At 50.9% G+C, this 22159-nt stretch overlaps 1 protein-coding gene across 1 annotated transcript in view; it reads left to right on the top strand.

Annotated features, from left to right (window-relative positions):
* The first annotated feature begins 488 nt into the window (after positions 1-488).
* The window catches only part of LOC127036673 (deleted in malignant brain tumors 1 protein-like), a 143006-nt gene continuing 121335 nt past the window's right edge, over positions 489-22159 (top strand). The window contains exons 1-4 of the mRNA XM_050927767.1: positions 489-786; positions 12899-12925; positions 14339-14668; positions 19879-20208. Coding sequence (XP_050783724.1) covers positions 666-786; positions 12899-12925; positions 14339-14668; positions 19879-20208 — 808 coding nt within the window. The 5' untranslated portion in view covers positions 489-665. The remainder of the gene's footprint in view (positions 787-12898; positions 12926-14338; positions 14669-19878; positions 20209-22159) is intronic.

Below are 22159 nucleotides of genomic sequence, written 5' to 3'. Positions count from 1 at the left end.
CTTCTGGTGTCTACACCAAGGCTTAGATCGGCTTAATCACATCTCCAGGGGTCTGAATTTTTCACACCCCTGAGCGATGTAGCTGGGTTGACCTAAGCTTTAGGTGTAGATCAGGACAAGCCTCAGCCTCGTTCAACTGAAGTAAGGGTGTCCACACAGCCCTCAGCGTCACTTTAACTGCACAGGCTGATCCTCGCACCCACAGGCACAGTCACACCCGTGCGCCTACCCCCTGTCCACCAGGCGTTCGTGGATCAGTTCTGCTGACTCCCTGTGAACCAGTTCCAGGAACAGCCCCTCCACCCCATGTGTCCCAGAATCAGCTGTTCCAAGAGGGGTTTGTTTGCTCAGCATGTTTTGGGAACACGCATTTCACAATCCAATGATATAAATAAAGCCACAGTGCAGGGCATGAGGGTCACTTCTCCTCTGTGGGCTCAGTCGCACACACCCATTGGGTCACTGCAGGGGGTGCAGAAGGAGGGGTCTCTGCAGTGAGAGGCCTGTCACACCTCCTGCCCCCTTGGGTCCCTGCTCCCTTGGGTGCCTGCCCCATCTCCCCAGCCTCCCAGCCTGTGACCATCACACGGAGCTCAGCCTGCCACTCTCACAAGGACAATCGCCTAACCTAACGCCTGGCCACGCTGCCCCACAAGGACTGTGCTATGAACATGGGGTTTCCTGGGTGCCTCCTGCTCCCAGCTAGGCACCCCCTTGGCAGGAGCTCGGCTGCCTGCGCTGGAGCTGGGAACACAAGGATCCCCATCCTCCTGGCCTGGCTTTGGGGTGAGTGGCCTTTTCCCTTTTCTCTGGCTTTGAATAGCCCTGGGGGCAACCTGTGATTCTCCAGCCCCACCCATGAGACACGGCATAGCTGTGTCCTGGGAGAACAGACTCCTGGGGTCTATTCCTGAGAAGGGAGTGGGGGCTTGTGATTAGAGCAGAGGGGCGGGAGTCAAGACTTCTGGGGTCTATTGCTGCCTTGGGAAAGGGAGTAGAGTCTAGCAGTTAGAGTAGGGGGGTGGTACCAAGATCTATCTAGCTGCATGTACAATTTTACAATACAATTAGTTTCACTTTTGTTAAGTGTTAAAAGAGTAAAAAGAAACTGGCATGTCTCTGAATCCTGGAGGTGTTTCCCAGCCGCCCTTGGTTGGTCTCTTTAGGAACACGGGACACAGGGCTGGAAAGGCATGTTATAGAATCCCAGTCACACATTTATCCAGCGCCATCTTCACGTGAGTTAGCGCGTTCTCCCCTCACCCATTAGGAGGCTGTTCCAGAACCTTCTTCTTATTTCCAGCCTAAGGTGTCTCCTGGCCAGTTTATCTGCACTTTTTCTTAGGGCAACACTGTCCTTTGGCTTCAGTAGCTCTTCTCCCTCCCTGGTGTTCCCCCAGTGGATTCATACTGAGCAATCAGATCCCTGCTCAGCCTCTGCTGTGCCAGCTAAACCATCCGAGCTCTTCCAGGCTCCTCTTGCACGACCAGCCTCCATCCCTCAACCACCCTAGCAGCCCTTCTCTGCACCTGGTCCCATCTCAATCCATCTGTCTTGCATGCGGGTGGCCAGAACTGCACACAGTATTCCCCAAATGACCTAACTCCTGTCCTGCTCTTACCATGTTTGTTCAGTGTTTGAGGCTCCATTTCTTAACTATTATTATTAACTATTAAATATATTAAATATTAAATTATTAAATATTAACTATTATTTATTATGCAAACACAAGAATTCATGTTATGACAGCACTGTATGCCGAGCTCAAGGCCCTGTGGTGCTGGGCTCTGCACTGGCAGGGCGACAGGCAGTGTCTGCCTCCAAGAGCTCAGTCTAAATGAAGACAATAGAGAGGGGCAACAGGGGTACACAGAGGGGATATGATAGCAGCTGTTGCGAATGGAGCCCTGGTCTCATCACTCCCAGCCCAGTGCCCCTCGGCACTGCTGCTGCGCTTGGTGCTGTACAACGCACAACCAGAGACAGCCACTGGGCTCACAGTCAGCCATGAAATGTGCTGTCCCCAGACACAGCCCTTCTGAGACTCAGGTAGGCACTGAGAGAACCTGGAGAACAAAGACAAGTTAACAGTAAAATCTCAGCTCCCTCTCAGCACCCACTAGCACTTCCAGAGGGCCAGCAATCCACTTTGTAAGCCCCAATATAGAGTTGATGGTTCTGTCGCTGGATGCTAAAAAAAGAGCTCATCACTGAGAAAGTTTGCAGATGACACAGCTGGGGGGGTGTAAATAGTGAAGAGGACAGGCTGAGAGATCCAGATGCTTGGTAAACTGGGTGCAAGCAAACAACATGCATTTTAATACTGCGACATGCAAATGTATACATCTAGGGACCAAAAACATGGGCCATACTTACAAGATGAACTCTCTCCTGGGAAGCATTGCCCCTGCTAAAGATTTGAGGGTCACAGTGGATAATCAGCTGAACACAAGCTCCCGGTGAGATACTGTGGCCAAAAGAGCTGCTGTGATCCTGCGATGCACAAACAGGGGAATCTCTAGTAGGAGCAGATAGTTTATTTTACCTCCGCATTTGGCACTGATGTGATCAATGCTGGAATCCTGTGTCCAGTTCTGGTGTCCCCAATTCAAGAAAGATGTTGATGAGTTGGAAAGGGCTTAGAGAAGAGCCATGAGAATGAGTAAAGGACTAGAAAACCTACTTAATCTGTTTAGTTTAACAAAGAGAAGGTTAAGGGGTGACTTGATCACAGTGTGTAAATATCGACACGGGGAACAAGTGTTTCATAATGGCAGGGCCGCCCGGGGGGGGCAAGTGGGGCAATTTGCCCCAGTCCCGCTGCCACACCTCCGCTTTCCCCCATCCCCTGGCGCCTCAGTGCACCACGTCAGGAGCATCCCTGGACAGCGCTGCAGCGGCGTGGCTCCGGCAGGGCCTGAGCTCCTCCCGCTGAGTCAGAACTGCGTGGTAAGGGGGCGGGGCTGTGAGCTGCGGTCCCACCGAAGCCATGCTGCTGCAGCGCTGTCCAGGGGCCAGGGCATCTCCTGGACACGGCGTGCTGAGGCTCCGAGAGAGGGGAGAGGTGGCAGTAACCCAGGAGTGGCCCTCGACAGCGCTGCTGGGGGGGAGCGGTCAGGGGACGGGGAATGGGGGGTTGGATTGTGGGCGTTCTGGAGGTCTGTCAGGACTCGGTGAGGGGGTGAATAGGGGTCAGGGCAGTCAGGGGATGGGGGGGTTGGGGGACGTGGGGTTCCGGAGTGGTGGTTGTGGGGGCAGTGAGGGGACAAGGAGCAGGATGGGTCAGAGATTCTGAGGGGTGGCAGTCGGGGGGTAGGAAGTTGGTGGGGGTTGGATGGGGTCAGGGCCAGGCTGTTTGAGGAGGCACAACCTTTCCTACCCTAAAGCTCATTCAGCAGTTTGAGGCTTGCAGACAGCTATTTAACATGAAGAGCCAAGCTGTTATCCTTTCCCTTAGGGCTACTGTCCTTTTCACTTCTCAAATGCCAAATTATAGTCTACATTTAATTTCAGTGCCATAGGGAGATCCATGTCAGGGGAGGGTAGCTTCATTTAAAAGTAGCCATTTTAGATTAACAGTGATAGAGCCAAGAGAGCCATGGGGGAGGAAGCACTTGATAAGAGCAATATCATATACCACCTACCTCCTTCCTAACCATACCAAGGGAGACCCCCCTCCCCTGCATTCCCTGAGGCTCCAGAGGGGTTAATTCAGTGGTTCTCAAACTTTTGTACTGGTGACCCCTTTCACATAGCAAACTTCTTAGTGTGACCCCCCCCATAAATTAATAACACTTTTTTATATATTTAACACGATTATAAATGCTGGAGGCAAAGTGGGGTTTGAGGTGGAGGCAGACAGCTCGCAACGCCCAGTAATAACCTTGTGACCCCCTGAGGGGTCCTGAACCCCAGTTTGAGAACCCCTGAGGTAATTTAATTTTACCACCCTGTGTCCATTCACATGCATGTGCTATTTTGAGCATTTCAGTTTTGACAACACAGGGTCATCCCAGATTCTGGAACAAGCTCAAATGCTCAGTTCATGGAGTAGGTACATAAACTATACTAAAGGCAAACCCACAGTAAACGTCTCCAGTTTGTGAGGGAGCCAGTCTCTAGGAAACAGATAAATTCATGGAGGTTAAGTCCATTAATGGTGTCAAGGTTTCTTTCCCCACTTTGAACTTTAGGGTACAAATGTGGGGACCTGCATGAACACTTCTAAGCTTAATTACTAGCTTAGATCTGGTAACACTGCCACCACCCAGAATTTCAGTGTCTGGGGCACTTTCTGTCCCCCGAAACCTTTCCCTTCCCTGGGTTGCCTTGAGAGGCTTCACCAATTCCCTGGTGAAAACAGATCCAAACCCCTTGGATCTTAAAACAAGGGGGAATTAACCATCCCCCCTCCTTTCCCCCACCAATCCCTGGTGAGTCCAGATCCAATCCTCTTGGATCTTAAAACAAAGAAAAATCAATCAGATTCTTAAAATAGAAAACTTTTTATTAAAGAAAGATAAAAATCATCTCTGTAAAATCAGGATGGAAAATGTTTTACAGGGTAATCAGATTCCTATAGACCAGAGGGATCCCCCCTAGCCTTAGGTTCAAAGTTACAGCAAACAAAGGTAAAATCTTTCCAGCAAAAGAAACATTTACAAGTTGAGGAAACAAAAATAAGACTAACATGCCTTGCCTGGCTAATTACTTACAAGTCTGAAACATGAGAGACTGATTCAGAAAGATTTGGAGAGCCTGGATGGATGTCTGGTCCCTCTTAGTCCCAAGAGCAAACAACCCCCAAAAGAAAGAGCACAAACAAAGACTTCCCTCCACCAAGATTTGAAAGTATCTTGTCCCCCTATTGGTCCTCTGGTCAGGTGTCAGCCAGGTTTACTGAGCTTCTTAACCCTTTACAAGTAAAAGAGACATTAACCCTTAACTATCTGTTTATGACAAATGGCTATTAGACAGGATGGGTAAGGAATGGTGTCTCTAGCCTCTGTTTGTCAGAGGGTGGAGATGGATGGCAGGAGAGAGATCTCTTGATTACCTGTTAGGTTCACTCCTTCTGGGGTACTTGGCATTGGCCACTGTCGGTAGGCAGGATAATGGGCTGGATGAACCTTTGGTCTGATCCAGTATGGCCATTCTTATGTTCTGACTTAAATGAACCCAAAGTTATGGAGACAGATATGAATCAAGGAAGCCAGTAGAGTAACAGAAACCTGGAAAAATCTCTGACTGGATGGGCTGAGGCGTTTGGTCACGAGCTGAGGTGGTTCAAAAGTTTTGGATTTTTTTTAAGCAAATATTTTTTATTGTTTCTTTAAACAATCAAACACAGCAAGCCGCAAATATTTGGCCACACGGTTCTGAAACCCCAAACCATGTTCAGGTTTTGGCAGACTAATTTCAGCTTTTCAATTAAAAAAAAAAACACAATAAATTTTGAAGGAAAGCAAACAATGTCTGTGATTTTTTCTGCCTTTTAAAACCCCTAGTTTTTAAACCAAAAAAATTTTGATGGAAAATATTTGTGACCCTTTTAATGAGCTTTAGTGCCTTTTAGCACTAGCTGATGCTGAGAACCAGTGATACCTTGTAAAGGTGACTTGAAAAGAAGTTTTCTCAAAAGTGGGTTTGTGCAGATGTGGAAGGTTTTTAAATGTTTATTTTATCCAGGGCTTCCCGGGGGTGGGGGGCAGCAAGTGGGGCAATTTGCCCTGGTCCCCACAGGGCCCCCCATGAGAATATAGTATTCGATAGTATTTTTATGGAAGGGGCCCCCAAAATTGCTTTGTCCCAGGCCTCTGGGCGACCCTGCATAATGGGCTCTTCAATCTAGCAGAGAAAGGGGGAACAGGATCCAGTGGTTGGAGTTAAAGCTGAGCAAATTCAGACTGGAATGAGGCTGTCATAAACAGATAGTTAAGGGTTAATGCCTCTTTTACCTGAAAAGGGTTAAGAAGTTCACCTAGCCTACCTGACACCTGTCCAGAGGAACCAATGGGGGAACAAGATGTTTCAAAAGGAAGGAGGGAAGTTTCGTTTGTTTAGAGTCAGTTTCAGTTTCAGCCTGAGCGGAAAAGATCAAGGAACCAGCCTCTTATCAGAGTAGTAAGTTTTAGAAAAGAATAAATAGGTTTATGTTTATTTTCTTTTTGTAACTTGTCTTCGTATTAGGGGAATAATCAAATTTGGGTATTCTTGTGTGTACTAAGGTTTTTGCCCAGGGAACATCCTGTGTTTTAAATCTGTTGTCTGGAGATCAGCTTGTATGCTGTCTCCCAGAGGTTTTTTCTTTTACCTTTCTTTTCTTTAATTAAAAGCCTTTTTAAGAACCTGATTGATTTTTCCCTGTTGTTAAGATCCAAGGGGACTGGATCTGGACTCACCAGGAATTGGTGGGGGAAAGGAGGGGGGATGGTTAAATTCTCCTTGTAATAAGATCCAAGAGGTTGGATTGGTGTTCACCAGGAAATTGGTGAAGGAGTCTCTCAAGACTACCCAGGGAAGGGAGTTAGTCCTTGGGAGTAGTGGCAGCCTATTGATCTAAGCTGGTAATTAAGCTTAAGAGGTTCACATGCAGGTCCCCACATATATACTCTAAGGTTCAGAGCAGGGGTAAAACCTATGACAGAGGCATTTACCAAGGATCGTGTGGATGCTTCATCATTTTTGACAACTTTTAACTCAAGATAGGATGTTTTTCTAAACATTCTAGGAATGATTTCAGGGCAGGTTTCTGGCCTGTGCTATACAGGACTCAGACTAGATGACCGCAGTGGTCCCTTTTGACCTAGGAATCTATGAATCTGTAAAACCCCTGAGTCAGGGTATGGCTACACTTGCAGCTGTACAGCGCTGGGAGTTACAGCTGTCTTCGTACAGCTGTGTAGGGAAAGCGCTGCAGTGTGGCCACACTGACAGCTACCAGCACTGCAATGTGGCCACATTTGCAGCATTTGCAGCGCTGTTGGGAGTGGCTGAACAGGCATTCTGGGATACCTCCAAATACCTCTGGAGGCCAATTACAGCGTTTTTGGTGGCCACACTGGCGGAGCAGCACTGCATTACCAGCGCTGCAATCGTTATACCCCAGGCAGAGCAGGAGTACAGCCAGGGCTGTAGCCAGGGAGATGCAGCGCTGTATGTGCCTTGCAAGTGTGGACAGTGAGTAGTTGCAGCGCTGTAAACCCACCACCAGCGCTGCAACTCTCCAGTGTAGCCAAGCCCTCAGACTGAAACTTTCTATCATCCTATCAGACTGTGCTGGGTGTGCGGGGCTGGGGCAGGTTTGTGGAGCCCCTGGACTCTCACAAAGCTGCAGAAACACTTTGCATTCAAAGTTTCTCCCTTGATCTGAGAGCAGCACTGCTGGGCCCCCGAGTCTGGTGAAGAATTCATTCACTAGAACGAATGTATTACATTGATTCATTGTGCACTTATTAGCCTCAGTGAAATCCAAACCGATTATCAGCTCACCCACAATCCTGGCTTCTTGCTCGAATTCCAGTGCTTCTATTTTCAAACCCAATTTCCCCCATTTTTGGAAGGATGCACACTCCCCAGTCATGTCTACACTGCGCACAGAGCCAGCTGTGGAGGTGTGAATTGCAGAGTGAGCCAAAGAGCTGCACTTGGACTGATCTGTGTGGATGCTGCTGGCGCGAACTGAAGTTTCCTAATTTGAGTTAACACTCTGTGAAAGAGGACTAGGGTAACTATGGTAACAACCCCTCCGTAAACTGGGCCGGCAGGGGGAGTTCACATGTTGTAACTGCCCCTTCATACACACACGCTGGGCGGGGCAGGGGAAGGTCACACACTGTAACTATCCTGTCCTCCCTCCCTCCACCCACACATACACACTGAGGAGAGCGCTAGGCCGGGCCAGACCTGGGAGGAGCAGGGCATCATGCTCCTGTCCCAGGTGTGGTCTGGCTACAGAACTTGCTCGTCCACCCCAGCTGCGTTCATCCTTAGATCCTTTAATGCCCTGCCAGGTACAGCTGAGGTTTGGCTCCCTAAGGGATGTTACACACAGCACCACCCAGTGGCTGAGCAGAGCACTACAGGTTAACATCCCAGTCCATCTCCCCCATTAAGTTCCATGTTCCTGCCATTTATTCACACTGTCACACTGGCTGTGAAGTTCAGGACGGATCAGTCTGTCCAGTGTCTCTGAACCACTGTGGCCCCTAACGGCAGAAGGCCAACGTGTAGCAGCTTGGCCATTTGGCTGGCCGCTAGTTACAACAACCAGCTGGGGTTGTTCTGGAATCCTTGAGTCGGCATCGTCTCGTTCAGCATCCACCGCCTGTCGGGTTTGCTCTGTGGATGGTGTCTGTTGAACTCCCCCTGTCGGTCTCGGTCACTGTGATCTGGGCACTGAATTCTTTTCCTTGATGACAGCAGGAGCCGTCCATCCTTTTTCTCTATCCAGTTTGAGGTGAACACGGTTAGTGGGTTCCAGACCCGGCAGGTCTCAAGCTGAGTGATGGCCCTTGTAAACGTGTCTGTCGTGTAGGGGCCAGCTGCCCCCACTGGCACTGGGTGGGTTGTTTGGCTGCCCTCACCCCATGCCAGGAGAGAGGGGAGGGGTCAAGGAGCAGTTGGGACCCTGGGACTGAGAGAGCCTCCAGCCAATCAGAGAACTCCAGTCTAGGGCCAATGGATAGTAGCCAGTGCCCCAAGTCAGTCTGATTGACCAGGCAGCCAGGCCAATCAGGGAGCCCGGCTGAGGTCCCGGCCTCTGTGCATGCTGGGGAAGGAGACAGCGAGAGCAGCCCCCAGGGAGGAGCTGGGGCGGAGCCAGGGGGAGGAAAGCCCTGTGAGAGGGTGGGAGGGGCTGAGTAAAGACCGAGCCACATATGTGGGGGCTGGGCAGGGCTGGGGCCAGCAAGTGGGGGGAGGGTCAGTAAGGGGCTGGGGCCAGGGATGGTGAGGGGTGGGGTCAGGGACACTGAGAGGGTGGGGCCAGCACGGGGGAGGGGTCAGGGTCGATGGGAGGCTGGGGCAGGGCCCAGGGTGAGGGTTGGGGAGGGGGGCAGGGTGAGAGTCATGGGGGGCCGGGCCAGGGTTGGTCGGAGGGCAGGGCGATGGTCAGTGAGGCAGGCAGGGTGAGTGTCAGTGTGAGGGGGTGGGGACAGGGTGACTGAGGGGAGTGGAGCCAGGGTCAGCTAGGGAGGTGGGGCTGGGGTCAGTGATGGGAGCAGGGCCAGTGAATGTGACCAGGAACAGTGCGGGGACAGGGCCAGGATTGCTGCGGGGGGTGGGTCACAGGTCAGTGAGGGGCGGGGTCAGGGACACTGAGAGAGTGAGGCCAGCAAGGAGATGGGGTGAGGGTTGATGAGGGGCTTGCAGTGGGGCAGGGAGTGAGGCCAGTGATCATGGTGAGAGTTGGTGAGGGGAGCAAGGCAAGAGTCTGTGCAAAGGCCAGGCCATGGTCAGTGGGGAGGGCAGGGTGAGGGTTGGTGATGGGGACAGGGTGAGAGTCCATGGAGGGGGCCAGGCCATGGTCAGTGGGGAGGGCAGGGTGAGGGTTGGTGATGGGGACAGGGTGAGAGTCCATGGAGGGGGCCAGGCCATGGTCAGTGGGGAGGGCAGGGTGAGGGTTGGTGATGGGGACAGGGTGAGAGTCCATGGAGGGGGCCAGGCCATGGTCAGTGGGGAGGGCAGAGTGAGGGTTGGTGATGGGGACAGGGTGAGAGTCCGTGGGGGCGGCCAGGTCAGGGTCAGTGGGGAGAGCAGGGTAAGGGTTGGTGAGGGGAGCAGGGCCTGTGAGTGGAGTAAGAGCTGGTGAGTGGGATGAGAGGCAAGGGGGCGGCAGGGCCAGGATCAGTCAGGAGGCAGGGTGAGGAGTGGTGAGTGGGGAGAGGTTCAGTTAGGAGGGTGGAGGGTTGGACAAGGGTTCGTGAAGGGATAGGGCCACGCTGTGACACGGTGACAGGCCCAGCCTGGCAGAGGCCCACGAAGGGGAGCGAACCCAGCAACAGAGACAGGGACTGCAGGGGGGCCTGGAGGATCATGACCTCGCTGTGAGGGAGCAGGAAACAGGCAGAGACCCAGCGAGGGGGAGTGAGTGGGCAGCTGGGAGGGCCCAGAAACAGCTTCCCACACACACTGCCCTGAGACCCACCATGCAGGGAGCCAACAGCATCCAGCAGCCCCTGAGCCAGGCTGATGTCTGCAGCCAGCTCTGCAGAGGCTTTTCTGATCTGGTCCTGAGGCAAGGCCCCTGCATTAGCTTTGCACAGCCCGAACAAAGGCGACCCCACCTCGCAGCAGGCCAGGGAGTCCATGGCTCAGAGGAGGATGGGTTTTTCTTTTCTCAATTTCTCTCCTTTTCTATTGACCCTTGGCTACAGGGGCTGAGCAGCCTGCTGCCTCGGTGAATACTCGGCTGGGTCATTCACCGGTTTGGGAGGTGGGTCTTCATCACTCACAAAAGCTACTGGGGAACATCTAATGACCCACACCGCGCTCTCTCTTGCGGGAGAAGATGTGGGGCTAGCACAAAAAGAGAAATAAGTGGGGTCTGGACACTGCTGTGATATTTCGTGTGGAACGTCGAGGGAAGCCATAACATGGAGGATGGGACATCGCTCTCATCACACTCTCTTCTGGGGCTAGCAAAGCAAAGAGCCAAATTTCAGCACCCCAGTCTCTTCTGATTGTTACTGTGTACACACAGAGTAAATAGTTTAGTGTGCTTCCCGTCCGAGTGTAGGCTGCAGTGTGACAATTTGTTTAGTATATTTTAAAACCTTTCAGCTGCTTAGTGTATTCTGTAGCCTGCTAACAAGTTTTCTCCCAGTTTCGGACTGCTCCTGAGAGAGATAAATCTGTTATATTTGAGTTGGCGTTTTGTGTGTGTGCCCTTTTTAAGAGCTTAGGTGTGGATACAGCTACTACCCCAGTTAGGGGAATGTTACTCATTGGGAATCTATCTAGTAGCCAGGCAGGAGCACCCCAGCTCGCAGATGGACCCAACATGGATAAGAGAAGAAGCTGGGGAGGAGGAGGTACTGTGGTGAGGGGACAAGATAATTTGGAAGCCCCTTTGCCATTGTCTCCAGTGTTCAGGTTCAGTCCTGGGGTCTTACGAGCCGCTGTGAGGTCCCACAAGAGCGAGGATGTCATGGACTCACAGGACTTGTGCTCTCTCTTGGCTCTGGAAGGTCCCTAGGAGGAGCCCCCTTGAGTGCGACAGCCCTTCTCGGGGGTCCACTCTCCCTCAGGGGTTAAGCCATTGTGCATGTAGGCTGGGATTTGTCCCTCTTAGCCTGGGTGTTCTCTCTCCTGGCTTCAGGGGTATTATGATAATAAGCTTTAACTCTCTAGCTTCTGTTTAAACCTTCTAAGACTAGGGAGTTTATAGTGGTGGAGCTGCAGTGATGCAGTGGTGGTGCTGTAAGCTTTCTAAGGTAATCACTCTGAGCTGACGGGAGAGCTCTCCAGTTGGCTTAACTACTCCAGCCCCGTGAGTGGCAGTAGCTATGTCGATGGGAGAGCTTCTTCTGCCCACATAGCGCTGTCCACACCGGTGCTTAGGTCGGTGTAACTTACATCGCTCGGGGGGTGGCTTTTTCATACTCCTGAGCAACATAAGTTATACAGCAGCAAATGCTGATGTAAACATTACCTAAGCTAGTTTCATGTTTTTCAAGTTGCTCCTGCCTTTGGTTCTGTTGTTTGACTAATTCAGACTGGTTTGCTATTTGAATAGCTGGGGCTAAAGTTACATCTCTCTTCAGTTGTAGCTGCTGTGAAAGGATTTTATCTGTTAACCCAATAACCAACTTGTCTGTGATATTTTCAAGCTTTGCATTCCCAAAATCACAGTTTTCAGCCTATCTATGTGGAGCTCTTATAAAACATTCCAAACTTTTCCCTGGGTCTTGAGTTCTCTGGTGAAAACAAGCTCTTCCATAAGCCATGTTTCTCTGAGATATAAAGTATGCAGCAAACATAGCCAGTCCCCTTTCATAGTCACCTTTGTGACTGTCTTCAGTAACATGAAAGGATTTAAAGATATACTCTGCTGGCTTCCTGTAGCCGACATTAAAGAAGATACCTGCATCTCTCCAGTGTCTTTGTGCAGGCTTGGCAGCAATGTGAAATCTTGTTTCCAGTGCGTCCATGGTGAGGTTTGTGAAAGCTGAAGATCTCTGGGGCACTGAAGAGTGGCCTGGTGACGAGATCCTGCAACCTTTGTAGCTTTGTTCTATTTCTGTTCTTAGTTTACTCCAGACACTGTCGTGTTTTTCTGTACCAGACATGGACTGGTCACAGACTTTGCTTTTACAGACCACAATCCTTTAATGCTCTGCCAGATATGGCTGAGGTTAGCTTTAAAAAAGGTATTTTACACAAATCACCACCTACTGGCTGAGCTGTATAATACAGTTTAGCACTCCATTACTCAGCGTGTGGGGCTGTCACAGTTCAGGTCGGGGGGAAGCCAGGCCTGAGGAGAGCAGGGTGTGAGGGTCCTTCGGAGGTGCAGGCAGTGTGAAAGCAGGTGGCTCGGTTTGGAAGGGCTGGTGCAGTGTCACTGGTTCTGATGTCACTCACCAGGTCTTGTCTTTTGCTGGCTACTTAGGGCTTTTCTGCACTGGAAACATTACAGTGGCACAGTGGCAGCTCTGCAGCTACAGCACTTCTGTGTAGATGCTACCGACTCTGACAAGAGGGGCAGGAGGGTCAGTCCATCACCCTGAGAGGCAGTGGATAGGTCACTGAAATACAACATGCAGCTGAATCTTTTCTCTCAGTGAATCCAGAGATGGCAGGGGAGAGCTCACTTACATCAGCCAGTGTTTGGAGATCCCCATGGTGACCAGCCATGGAGACAGAGACTTACCTCATCTCTTTGCTTTCTTTCAGCTTCCATGACAGGATTCCCCATGACAGGTAAATACAAACATAGGCAGAGGGTGGGGGTCTGTCTGTATGTGTAGGGTGCATGCTGCAGTGTGCAGCTCTCTCATAAATTGGGACGAGGAAGGGCAGAGTTAAGGTTATTTAATCTAGTCATTCAATAGTAGGAGTAAAGACCTGGGTTCAAATCCTGCCTCCACCAGACTTAGCCCACCACTTCTTTCCCCACCAGTGAATTGTTAACAAAGCAGGCTGTGTGGCAGAGTGCGCAGAGCGCAGGGCATCCTGGCTGTTGGATACTGGTGGAAATCCCCAGCCATCCAGCGTCTGAAGGTCTCATGCTTGCCCAGTAAGGCCAATTGAAATTTGGGCTCTGGCAGCGGCTGGCTGAGCCGCATCAGTCTGGGGTGATCCCAGATTTACCCTGGGGTATGATCTGACCCAACAGATATTTTTGCCTTTAGTTATTGTTAGAGCTGTTTCAGCTCAGCTCTGGCTGTGGCTGGGTGAGTGGCCCCATCTCTGCAAAGGGCAACTGGAGGTGCTGTGTGCATACACTGGGGTGCAGCGATGCTAGCTGGGGCCTGCGGGAGGTGGGGGTGTGGTACCAGGAGATGGACTGCCATGGTGCTGTCACCACAGGACAGTGCTCAGTTCAGCACAGGGCCGGCCCTGTCTGTCTGGACGCTGTGGCATATAGAGGAGCTGAGTCAGCCCTAGTCAGGGCCAGTGGAGGCTTTGGGGAGCAGAACTACAGCCCTGTGAGGCTGCTGCTGTTGGCTCTGGTCAGGCAGGGTCATCGGGATGCAGACGGGGAGGGAGCCCAGGCAGGGGGCAAAGGGCAGTTCAGTCTCCTGACCAGTTATGCCCTTTGCCCCTCGGCTGGGAGCCGCTCAGACTGAGAGCTGGCCTGGCCTGCACACATCTGTCCTGTCATGGAGGGGAATTAACCCAGCAGCTCATTTCACATTTTGGGCATCAGAGAGCTGCTATGGCTGCGACTTCCACTCACTACCTGCTTGGACCCAGGGCCCCAGACGTGAAAGCCCAGTACCTGTTCCCTCAACACCAGCCACTGCCCCTGCTTGAGCTGGGGCCAAATGGGAACCGGTGCCCTCCGGAGGAAAAGCTCCAGGTCTTCTTCCCCCCATGTACTGCGTCAGCTCATCCCCCTCACACAGACTGTACTGGAACTGGCATCCCCTGCGGGGAAAGACCCTGTGTCCCATTCTCCACCCGAGTCAGCCATTCCCCCATGCCTGGGGCTGGATCAGAGCTGGTGACCTCCAGAAAGGAACTCCCCAGTGTCCTATTCTCAGTCTCCCTGAGCCAGCCAGTCTGCCACACAGGGACTGAATGGGAGCCAGAGTAAACAATAGGGGACAAGCCCCATATTCCTTTCCTCTAGCCTATCCCTGAGTGTTTATTCCCTTGGGGTGTTTGCAGAAGCTGGCATCCCAGAACTAACTCAGCTCCGACTGGTGAACGGCCCGAGTCGCTGCGCTGGGAGGGTCGAGGTGCTTCACAACCAGCAGTGGGGAACTGTGTGTGATGACAGCTGGGACATAACTGATGCTGGAGTTGTGTGCAGGCTGCTGGGCTGTGGGAAGGCATCATCAGCCCCAGGAGAGGCTCGATTTGGGCAAGGATCAGACCCTATCTGGCTGGATGACGTCAACTGCGCAGGGACAGAAGCTGCCCTCTCCAGTTGCAGGGCTCGGCCTTGGGGAGAGAATGACTGTACCCACGGAGAAGATGCCGGTGTTGTGTGCTCAGGTAACCTTCATCTACCACCATACATGTTACAGGGAGCAGGGTGCGAAGATCGTTACGGGGCATTGTCCCCTCACAGGCAGTGCTGACTCCAGCACGGTGCTTGGGGCCTGTGCTTCAGGGAGCAATATGGCGGCTCCAGTAGGGAACGCTCTCCTCTTAGTCTGTACTGACCCTAATTCCCCTGTGCGGTTCTATGGGCCTGTGCTGCAGGGAGCGGTGTGGGGGCTCAGTAGGGGACACTCATGGTTTCCCCTTGAAGTAAGTGCTGGCCCAAGTGCCCTAGTTTGGTGCTGCAGGGCCTATGCTGCAGTTAGAGGGGTGTCAGTAGGGGGTGCTCTCCCTTTGCAGTTGTGTTGGGCCTAATACCCCAGTGCGGTGCCATGGGGAAGCCTTGTCTGTGCCCACTAGGGGACAGCTCCCCAACTCCCTCAGCCACAGGCCACACAAGCCATGCCCTCTAGGCCTTGTGAGGGGGGGGGTCTTCTCTCTCCAGGTTGGCAATAATCACACTTCACTCCTCAGCCCTCCGAGCATCCTCCTGCAGAATCCAGTCCTTGTCCCGCTTGGCATTCACAGCAGTCACAGATCTGCTGCTCCCAAAGGAACAGGGTCCCAAGGTGACCAGCTCCACCTCTCCTCTCTACCCCAATCAACACACAGCCCTAGATCCCAAGGACAGGTGATTTCACAGAGTGTAGAGATTTGAGGGGCAGTAAGGAGAAGGGTTGGAAAGAAATGGTTCCATGGCCAATAAAATCATACCATGCTGACTAGAGCCTAGACCAGCGGTAGTCAACCTATGGCACGGGTGCCGAAGGCGGCACGTGAGCTGATTTTCAGAGGTACTCACACTGCCTGAATCCTGGCCACCAGTCCAGGGGGCTCTGCATTTTAATTTAATTTTAAATGAAGTTTCTTAAGCATTTTAAAAAACCTTATTTACTTTACATACAACAACAGTTTAGTTATATATTATAGACACAGAAAGAGACCTTCTAAAAACGTAAACATGTATGACTGGCATGTGAAACCTTAAATTAGAGTGAATAAATGAAGATTCGGCACACCACTTCTGAAAGGTTGCCGATCCTTGGCCTAGACTCATTGAACGAGATACTTTTCTGTCTGGTAGAGCAATGCTCACCCCACAGTCCTTTCAGGGTTTTACCCCAGACCTGGCTGTGATCTCCTGTTTCTGAGACAAACGCTGTCAGCTGCCTCCTGGGTGAAAGGGAGGTCTTGTCCCCTCTCCTCTTTCTTTGTAGGTACAGACCATTGTCTCTTCCCAGAGCAGGTCTGTCTTTGGAGACTTGTGCTGAGGGTCCGTTGTCTTTGTAAATTCTCAGGCCCTCACTGGGCCCAGACAGGGAATACAGCCTGTCTCCACAGCTCTGCTTTGTTCTATGTGCTGATTGGCTCAGCCAAAGGGATTGCCATGGCACAGGTGACAAGCTTCATTTCAACACTTCTGGGCATCATATTCTAAATTTTACATGTCTCGTCAACTGTGTCCCATTCAAACATCTTGCTCCCATTAGGTCGACCAGCCAGCTGCTGGCTCTTCATAGAGACCTCACATACCACCTACTGGGAGTTATTGTGCATATATCTCACCCAGGGGATCCCTGTATAACTCTAGGCATCCCTGTGCCCTCTGCCAGTTGGCGTCTAGTTACCTCTGGGCCAGACTCCTCTGTGACACACTTGGGACCTGGGTAACTGTAGCTCCCACTGGTTGAATTTGGTGTCAATGGAGGCTGCAGCCACTCACTCAAACGAAAAATCCAGGGCCAATTTCTCAAGAGTCCAGTTCCTAATCACTGTGTTCCCATGGATTTGCATATCAGGGGATAAGTCCTGAAGTTGTAACTTCCCCAAAAGCTGGACACAGGAGATGCAATTCTTCCTCACTTCCTGTCCTACACAGCCTATTTATTTCCCTGTCCTGTTTCTCAACTTCTCTGTCCTACCCCAGAAGTGGCTGCATGTCAGCGGGGGAGTCTTCTTCTTTTGTGTATGTCACAAGTCGATATCTATGTAACCCTTCTGTCAGTGACATCGGAAGCGACCAGGGCTGGCTTCAATATCTAGGAGTTGCTTTCCAGCAACATAACACAGATCCGGCTTGAGCATCCACCCAGTAACCTGGTACAAGTACACACCACCCCCTGGGTGCTTCTACAAGGGAAAGCTTCTCCTCTTGCAAGCACAGTGTCTCAGTGCAGAAAAGAAACTTTTTTATAAAAGGGTGGAAGCCCTCCGGCATTAACTTGGGAAAACGCCACAAACAGGATTAGAAACATAAAATCATGAGCAAAACACCTGCCCCGGAGTATTTTGGGCAGTGTCTTTTGCCTCAGGTTCTTGAATCCAGTAACTAAAAGTTCCTTTAAGGTGCCCCTCCCTTCTCCCTCCACCGCACCCCACTCACTGTGGCTGTCCTTGGTTAGTGAAGACCCAGAGTTCAGAGGTGCACCTGTGTGAGTTCAGCTCCCACCATGGGGGCGGGGAGGAGAGCGCCTGGCTGATTTGCTGTCTGAGTGCTTGCTCTGGTGGCAGCTGCCCTGCCAGCCACTCACCACTCTGCTCACCCTCACCTTCTGCTGCTCCCGGCCTCTCTAGTGTGACCTCTGCAGGTCGCTCTCTTGAGGCTCCACACAGTTGTCAGTGACTGTCAGCTCTTAATGGGGAAACCTCAGTGCTGAAGCAGGCTGGGCAGAAACAGTCTTGCAACAGGTGATTTCAGATCCAGTGATCACTGAAACTGAAAGGACTCCTAATGGAGCCTTAATTAACTGTATCTTTGAAGAGTGGTGAGGGGCAGATTGAACTATGCCTAGACCTCTTACACAGAGCCCACATCACTTAGCAGGGACACCCATCTCCACTCCCTCTCACTCTTGATAGGAGTTTGGTGTCTGAGCCCCCTGGTTTGTGAGTTCAGTTCAGTTGTGGGTGACCCCCTCAGTCAGGGCAGGCTAAGCACAGTTCTGCTGCCCTTTACTCAGACAATCTGGACAATAACTTTTAACTGCCCCCACATTCAGGAACAGATTCTAAAATTTCATTAAAATTAATGTTTAAAATTAAATATACACAAGTTAAGAGGGAAGGTACTGCATATCTGGACTCAGGCTTGAGTTATGAGGGATTACAGGTATTGGTTACAAGGATCATGAGATACATATGGATCACATAACCAGCATAGACCCAGATTGGGGTGCGGGACTTTTTAAAGCGTCACCCATGGAATGTATTAAGAGTCCAAGTGAGTATCAGTGTAGCGAATAAGTACATGGGTGGGATGCGTCCCTTGGTTCATCAGGGAAGGAAGTGGTTTATTCCCCTGGTCGACGGTCTAGATTACTCAACGTGGTATTGATGGTGTCCCGTGATGTGTTCCGCATAGATGTCTCTGGACCACCTGATGGTGTCGGACACCATGAGCTGCCTCATAAGTCGGGTGTAGCGTCGTACAGTGATTTTTAAACACCAGCCAACATAGCTCTGTCTGCTAGATACCTAGGCAGAGTGGGAGTGTTCATGTAAACACACTGGTCCTAAAGCCTTTCCTCCTCTCCAGCTCATCACTAGCTGTCAGGGGAGAGCTCATTCAGACCTTGCTTACCTGTAGCTTGTTCAACCATCTGACTGTGTATCCTCAAGCTCCAGTCTTCTAACGTGGCTCTGCTCCACCACCTGTGACTGTCTGTATTGGTGCTCCACAGGCACACTGAGAAGATCAGGTTAAGCCACGTTTCTGCACTGCAGCAATTCCTCTGGCCTAGTCCAGGATCTGTGTCCCAGGTTGTAAATGGGCAAATTACAAGTGTAAGCAGAGTCAGGATAAGCTCTACCCTGACATCTGGTGGAAAGAATTTCAGAGAGTGTATTTGCATAGGCACGCCTACCCTACCCCAGAGTTAGAGAGTTTATCTGTAGAGGTCCCTCCCCCCAGCCTGGATAGAAAGGGGCACCTTACGTGGTCCGGGGCCAACTGCCCTGCCTCTCCGTGGGTTCTGCTTCTGCCTTCTCCACGAACCGCTCCGCTTTACCAGCTGCTCCACTCTGCGTACTTGGAGGTGGGTTTTTGTTTATGGTTTGTGTTATAACCCGGTTTGTGGTGTTTCTCCAATGGGATGCCGCATTGATTCCTCCCTTTATTAAAAAGATTTTGCTACACTCAGACTCCGTGCTTGCGAGAGGGGAAGTATTGCCTCCTAGAGGCGCCCGGGGAGTGTGGTATGTGAGTGTCCCAGGTCACTGGGTGGGGGCTCGAGCCGGTTATGCATTGTGTTACTGAAACGGAACCCCTGGATACTGAACCCGGCCCTTGTTGCTGCCAACTCAGAGGGGCAGAAGGGTTACACAAGTTAGGGCTTCTGAAAATCCATCAACATGGCAGTCTCTATCCCAGTGTGAGGACACAGCTGTCAGCCCAGCTCTGCCATCATTCATCTGAGACTGGTACTGGGCTGGCAGCACTAGACACGAGTGCAGCAATGGCTGCCAGAAAACGATGTTACCAAGTAAGTCATGGCAAGTCAGGAGGAACCGCAGGGGCAGGTGTTTGCTTCAGAAGGGGGTCGATCTACTTGTAGGAAGTGTGCATTGCCTCTGCACTGGTCGGAATCATTGTCAGCCTTGTGAGCAGCAGGTTCCTGCCAGGCTTCACTGTGCTCCAGGCAATTCTAAGGGGGATGGACTGGGTGAGGTTTTCAAGGGAGCTATGGAGCCAACTCATGTAAATGCAATTCTGATGTCAGGCTAAGGCAACCACTAATGACACGGGTGACTGTGTTCAGCTCCCAATCACCAAGATTCTTATGTCAGCGTCTGCCCCGCAGCACTGCACAGTATCGCACTGGAGCGAATACCAGCGCCAGGTGTAAGGGTGTAAATCTGCTCCCCAGGACGTTCCTGCCAGCAGTGCGGGGGGTGATCTTTTTAAGTGCTCTAGTGGGAGCAGTAGGTCAGACTGCCATCCAGTCTGCCTAATTAGGTGACAGCCTAACTAGGTGAGAGCTGGCTGGGAGGGGAGTGGACAAACTTCAACATTGCCCAAGTAATTAGCCTGGTCAGTGGTGGGGAGACCCTGACAGGCAGTTGCTGTGTGCAGAGACTGGACAGAGGCGCTACGTTCCCCAGCGACACGAGAGATCAGATGCACAGGAACCTCCCTGAGCGTTTCTCCCTTTGGGTGTTTGCAGACGCTGGCATCTCAGCAGTGGTTCAGCTCCGACTGGCGAATGGCCCGAGTCGCTGCGCTGGGAGGGTCGAAGTGCTTCACAACCATCAGTGGGGAACCGTGTGTGATGACAGCTGGGACTTACAGGATGCCGCAGTCGTGTGCAGGCAGCTGGGCTGTGGGACGGCGTTATCAGCCCCAGGAGGGGGTCACTTTGGGCAAGGATCTGATCCTATTTGGCTGGATGATGTGAACTGTGCAGGGACAGAAGTTGCCCTCTCCAGTTGCAGCGCTCGGCCTTGGGGGGAGAATAACTGTAACCACAGAGAAGATGCCGGTGTTGTGTGCTCAGGTAACTTGCATCCATTACATCACTGTGGGTGGGGCAGGGATTGGGATGGGAAGCTTTCAGCACAGCTCTGCTGTCTGAGTCAGCGCTGACCCCAGTATGGTGCTAAGGGCCTGTACTGCAGGGAGCCGTTTCGGGGTCACAGTAAGTGTAGCTCTTCCTGTAGTGTCAGTAGTGACCTCATTTCCTTACACAATTCTACAGGCCTGCGCTGCAGGGAGTGGGATGGGGGCTCAGTAGAGGGTGCTCTGCCCTCGCAATCAGTGCTGGCCCCAGTGCCCCAGCACAGCACTTAGAGCCTGCATTGGAGGGAGAAGTACATGTGCCTCTGTGAGAGACCCTGTGTGGTTAAGCAGCCTCTGTAGTGCCTCTGTGGTGAAGCACTGGAATGGGTTCCCTAGGTAGGTGATGGACTCTTCATCCTTAGAGGTTTTTAAGGCCCGGCTTGATAAACCCTTGGCGGGATGATTTAGTTGGGGTTGGTCCTGTTGACCTCCTTAGGTCTCTTTTGAACCCTAATATTCTATGATTCTATGACCCTCCCCATTGCTGACCACACTGATCCCCCCTGCCCCACTACAGCACAATGGGGCGCTGGGTAACCGTAGATCCCATTTGTGGGATTTGAAGTTGAATGGATCCTGCAGCCACTCAGAGATCCCTTTATGAAGTGTGGGGTTCCTATCACCTTCACTCTGGGTGATTTCCATCTCAGCTAATTACCCCTGAACCTATAATATGTCCCACTGCTGTGACTGGAGTGAGGGCTCTTCCTCACTTCTTCTCTTACACAGCCCATGAGTTTCTGTGCCCAGTCTCTCTCTACCTTATTCAACCCCACAGGTGGCTGCATGGTAGTGGTGGGGAGTAGGGCTGTCAAGTTACTCAAAAAATAATAGTGATTAATTATGAGAGAAATAATTAATCATGATTAATCACAAAGTTAATCACCCCTTTATACAATAATAGAATACCATTTATTTCAATTTTTTGGGATGTTTTCTACATTTTCAAATATATTGATTTCAATTACAACACAGAATACAAAGTGTACAGTGATCACTTTATATTTATTTTTGATTACAAAAGTTTTCACTGTAAAAAAGAAACACAAGAAATAGTATTTTCAATTCACCTCATACAAGTACTGTAGTGCCAGCTCCTTATCAGGAAAGTTGAACTTACAAATGTAGAATGATTTACAAATAATAACTGGAATAAAAAATAAAACGATGTAAAATTTTAGATCTTACAAGTCCACTCATCTAGTTCAGCTAATTGCTCAGATAGACAAGTTTGTTTACTTTTGCAGGAGATAATGCTGCTTTTTTACAATGTTACCTGGAAGTGAGAACAGGCATTCACACAGCACTGTTGTAGCTGGTGTAGCAAAATATTTATGTGCCAGATATGCTAAATGTTTATATTCTATTCTATGATTCTATGTCCCTTCATGCTTCAACCACCATTCCAGAGGACACGTGTCCATGCTGATGAAGGGTTCTGCTCGACAACGATCCAAAGCAGTAAAGACCGACAGATGGTCATTTTCATCATCTGAGTCAGATGCCACCGGCAGAAGGTTGATTTTCTTTTCTAGTGGTTCAGGTTCTGTAGTTTCCACACTGGAGTGTTGCTCTTTTAAGACTTCTGAAAGCCTGCTCCACACCTTGTCCCTCTCAGGTTTTGGAAGGCACTTCAGATTCTGAAATCTTGGGTCGAGTGCTGTAACTAGCTTTAGAAATCTCACATTGGTACTTTCTTTGCGTTTTGTGAAATTTGCAGTGAAAGTGTTCTTAAAATGAACAACATGTGCCGAGTCATCATCCAAGACTACTGTAACATGAAAGATATGGCAGAATGCAGATAAAATACATAGCAGGAGATACACAATTCTCCTCCAAGGATTTCAGTCACAAATTAAATCAACACATTGCTTTTTTAACAAGCATTA

The sequence above is a fragment of the Gopherus flavomarginatus genome, chromosome 18 (assembly GCF_025201925.1).
Source record: "Gopherus flavomarginatus isolate rGopFla2 chromosome 18, rGopFla2.mat.asm, whole genome shotgun sequence".
NCBI lineage: Eukaryota > Metazoa > Chordata > Testudines > Testudinidae > Gopherus > Gopherus flavomarginatus.
The sequence above is the reverse complement of the archived record's forward strand: the minus strand, read 5'-3'. Positions and strand labels throughout refer to the sequence as shown.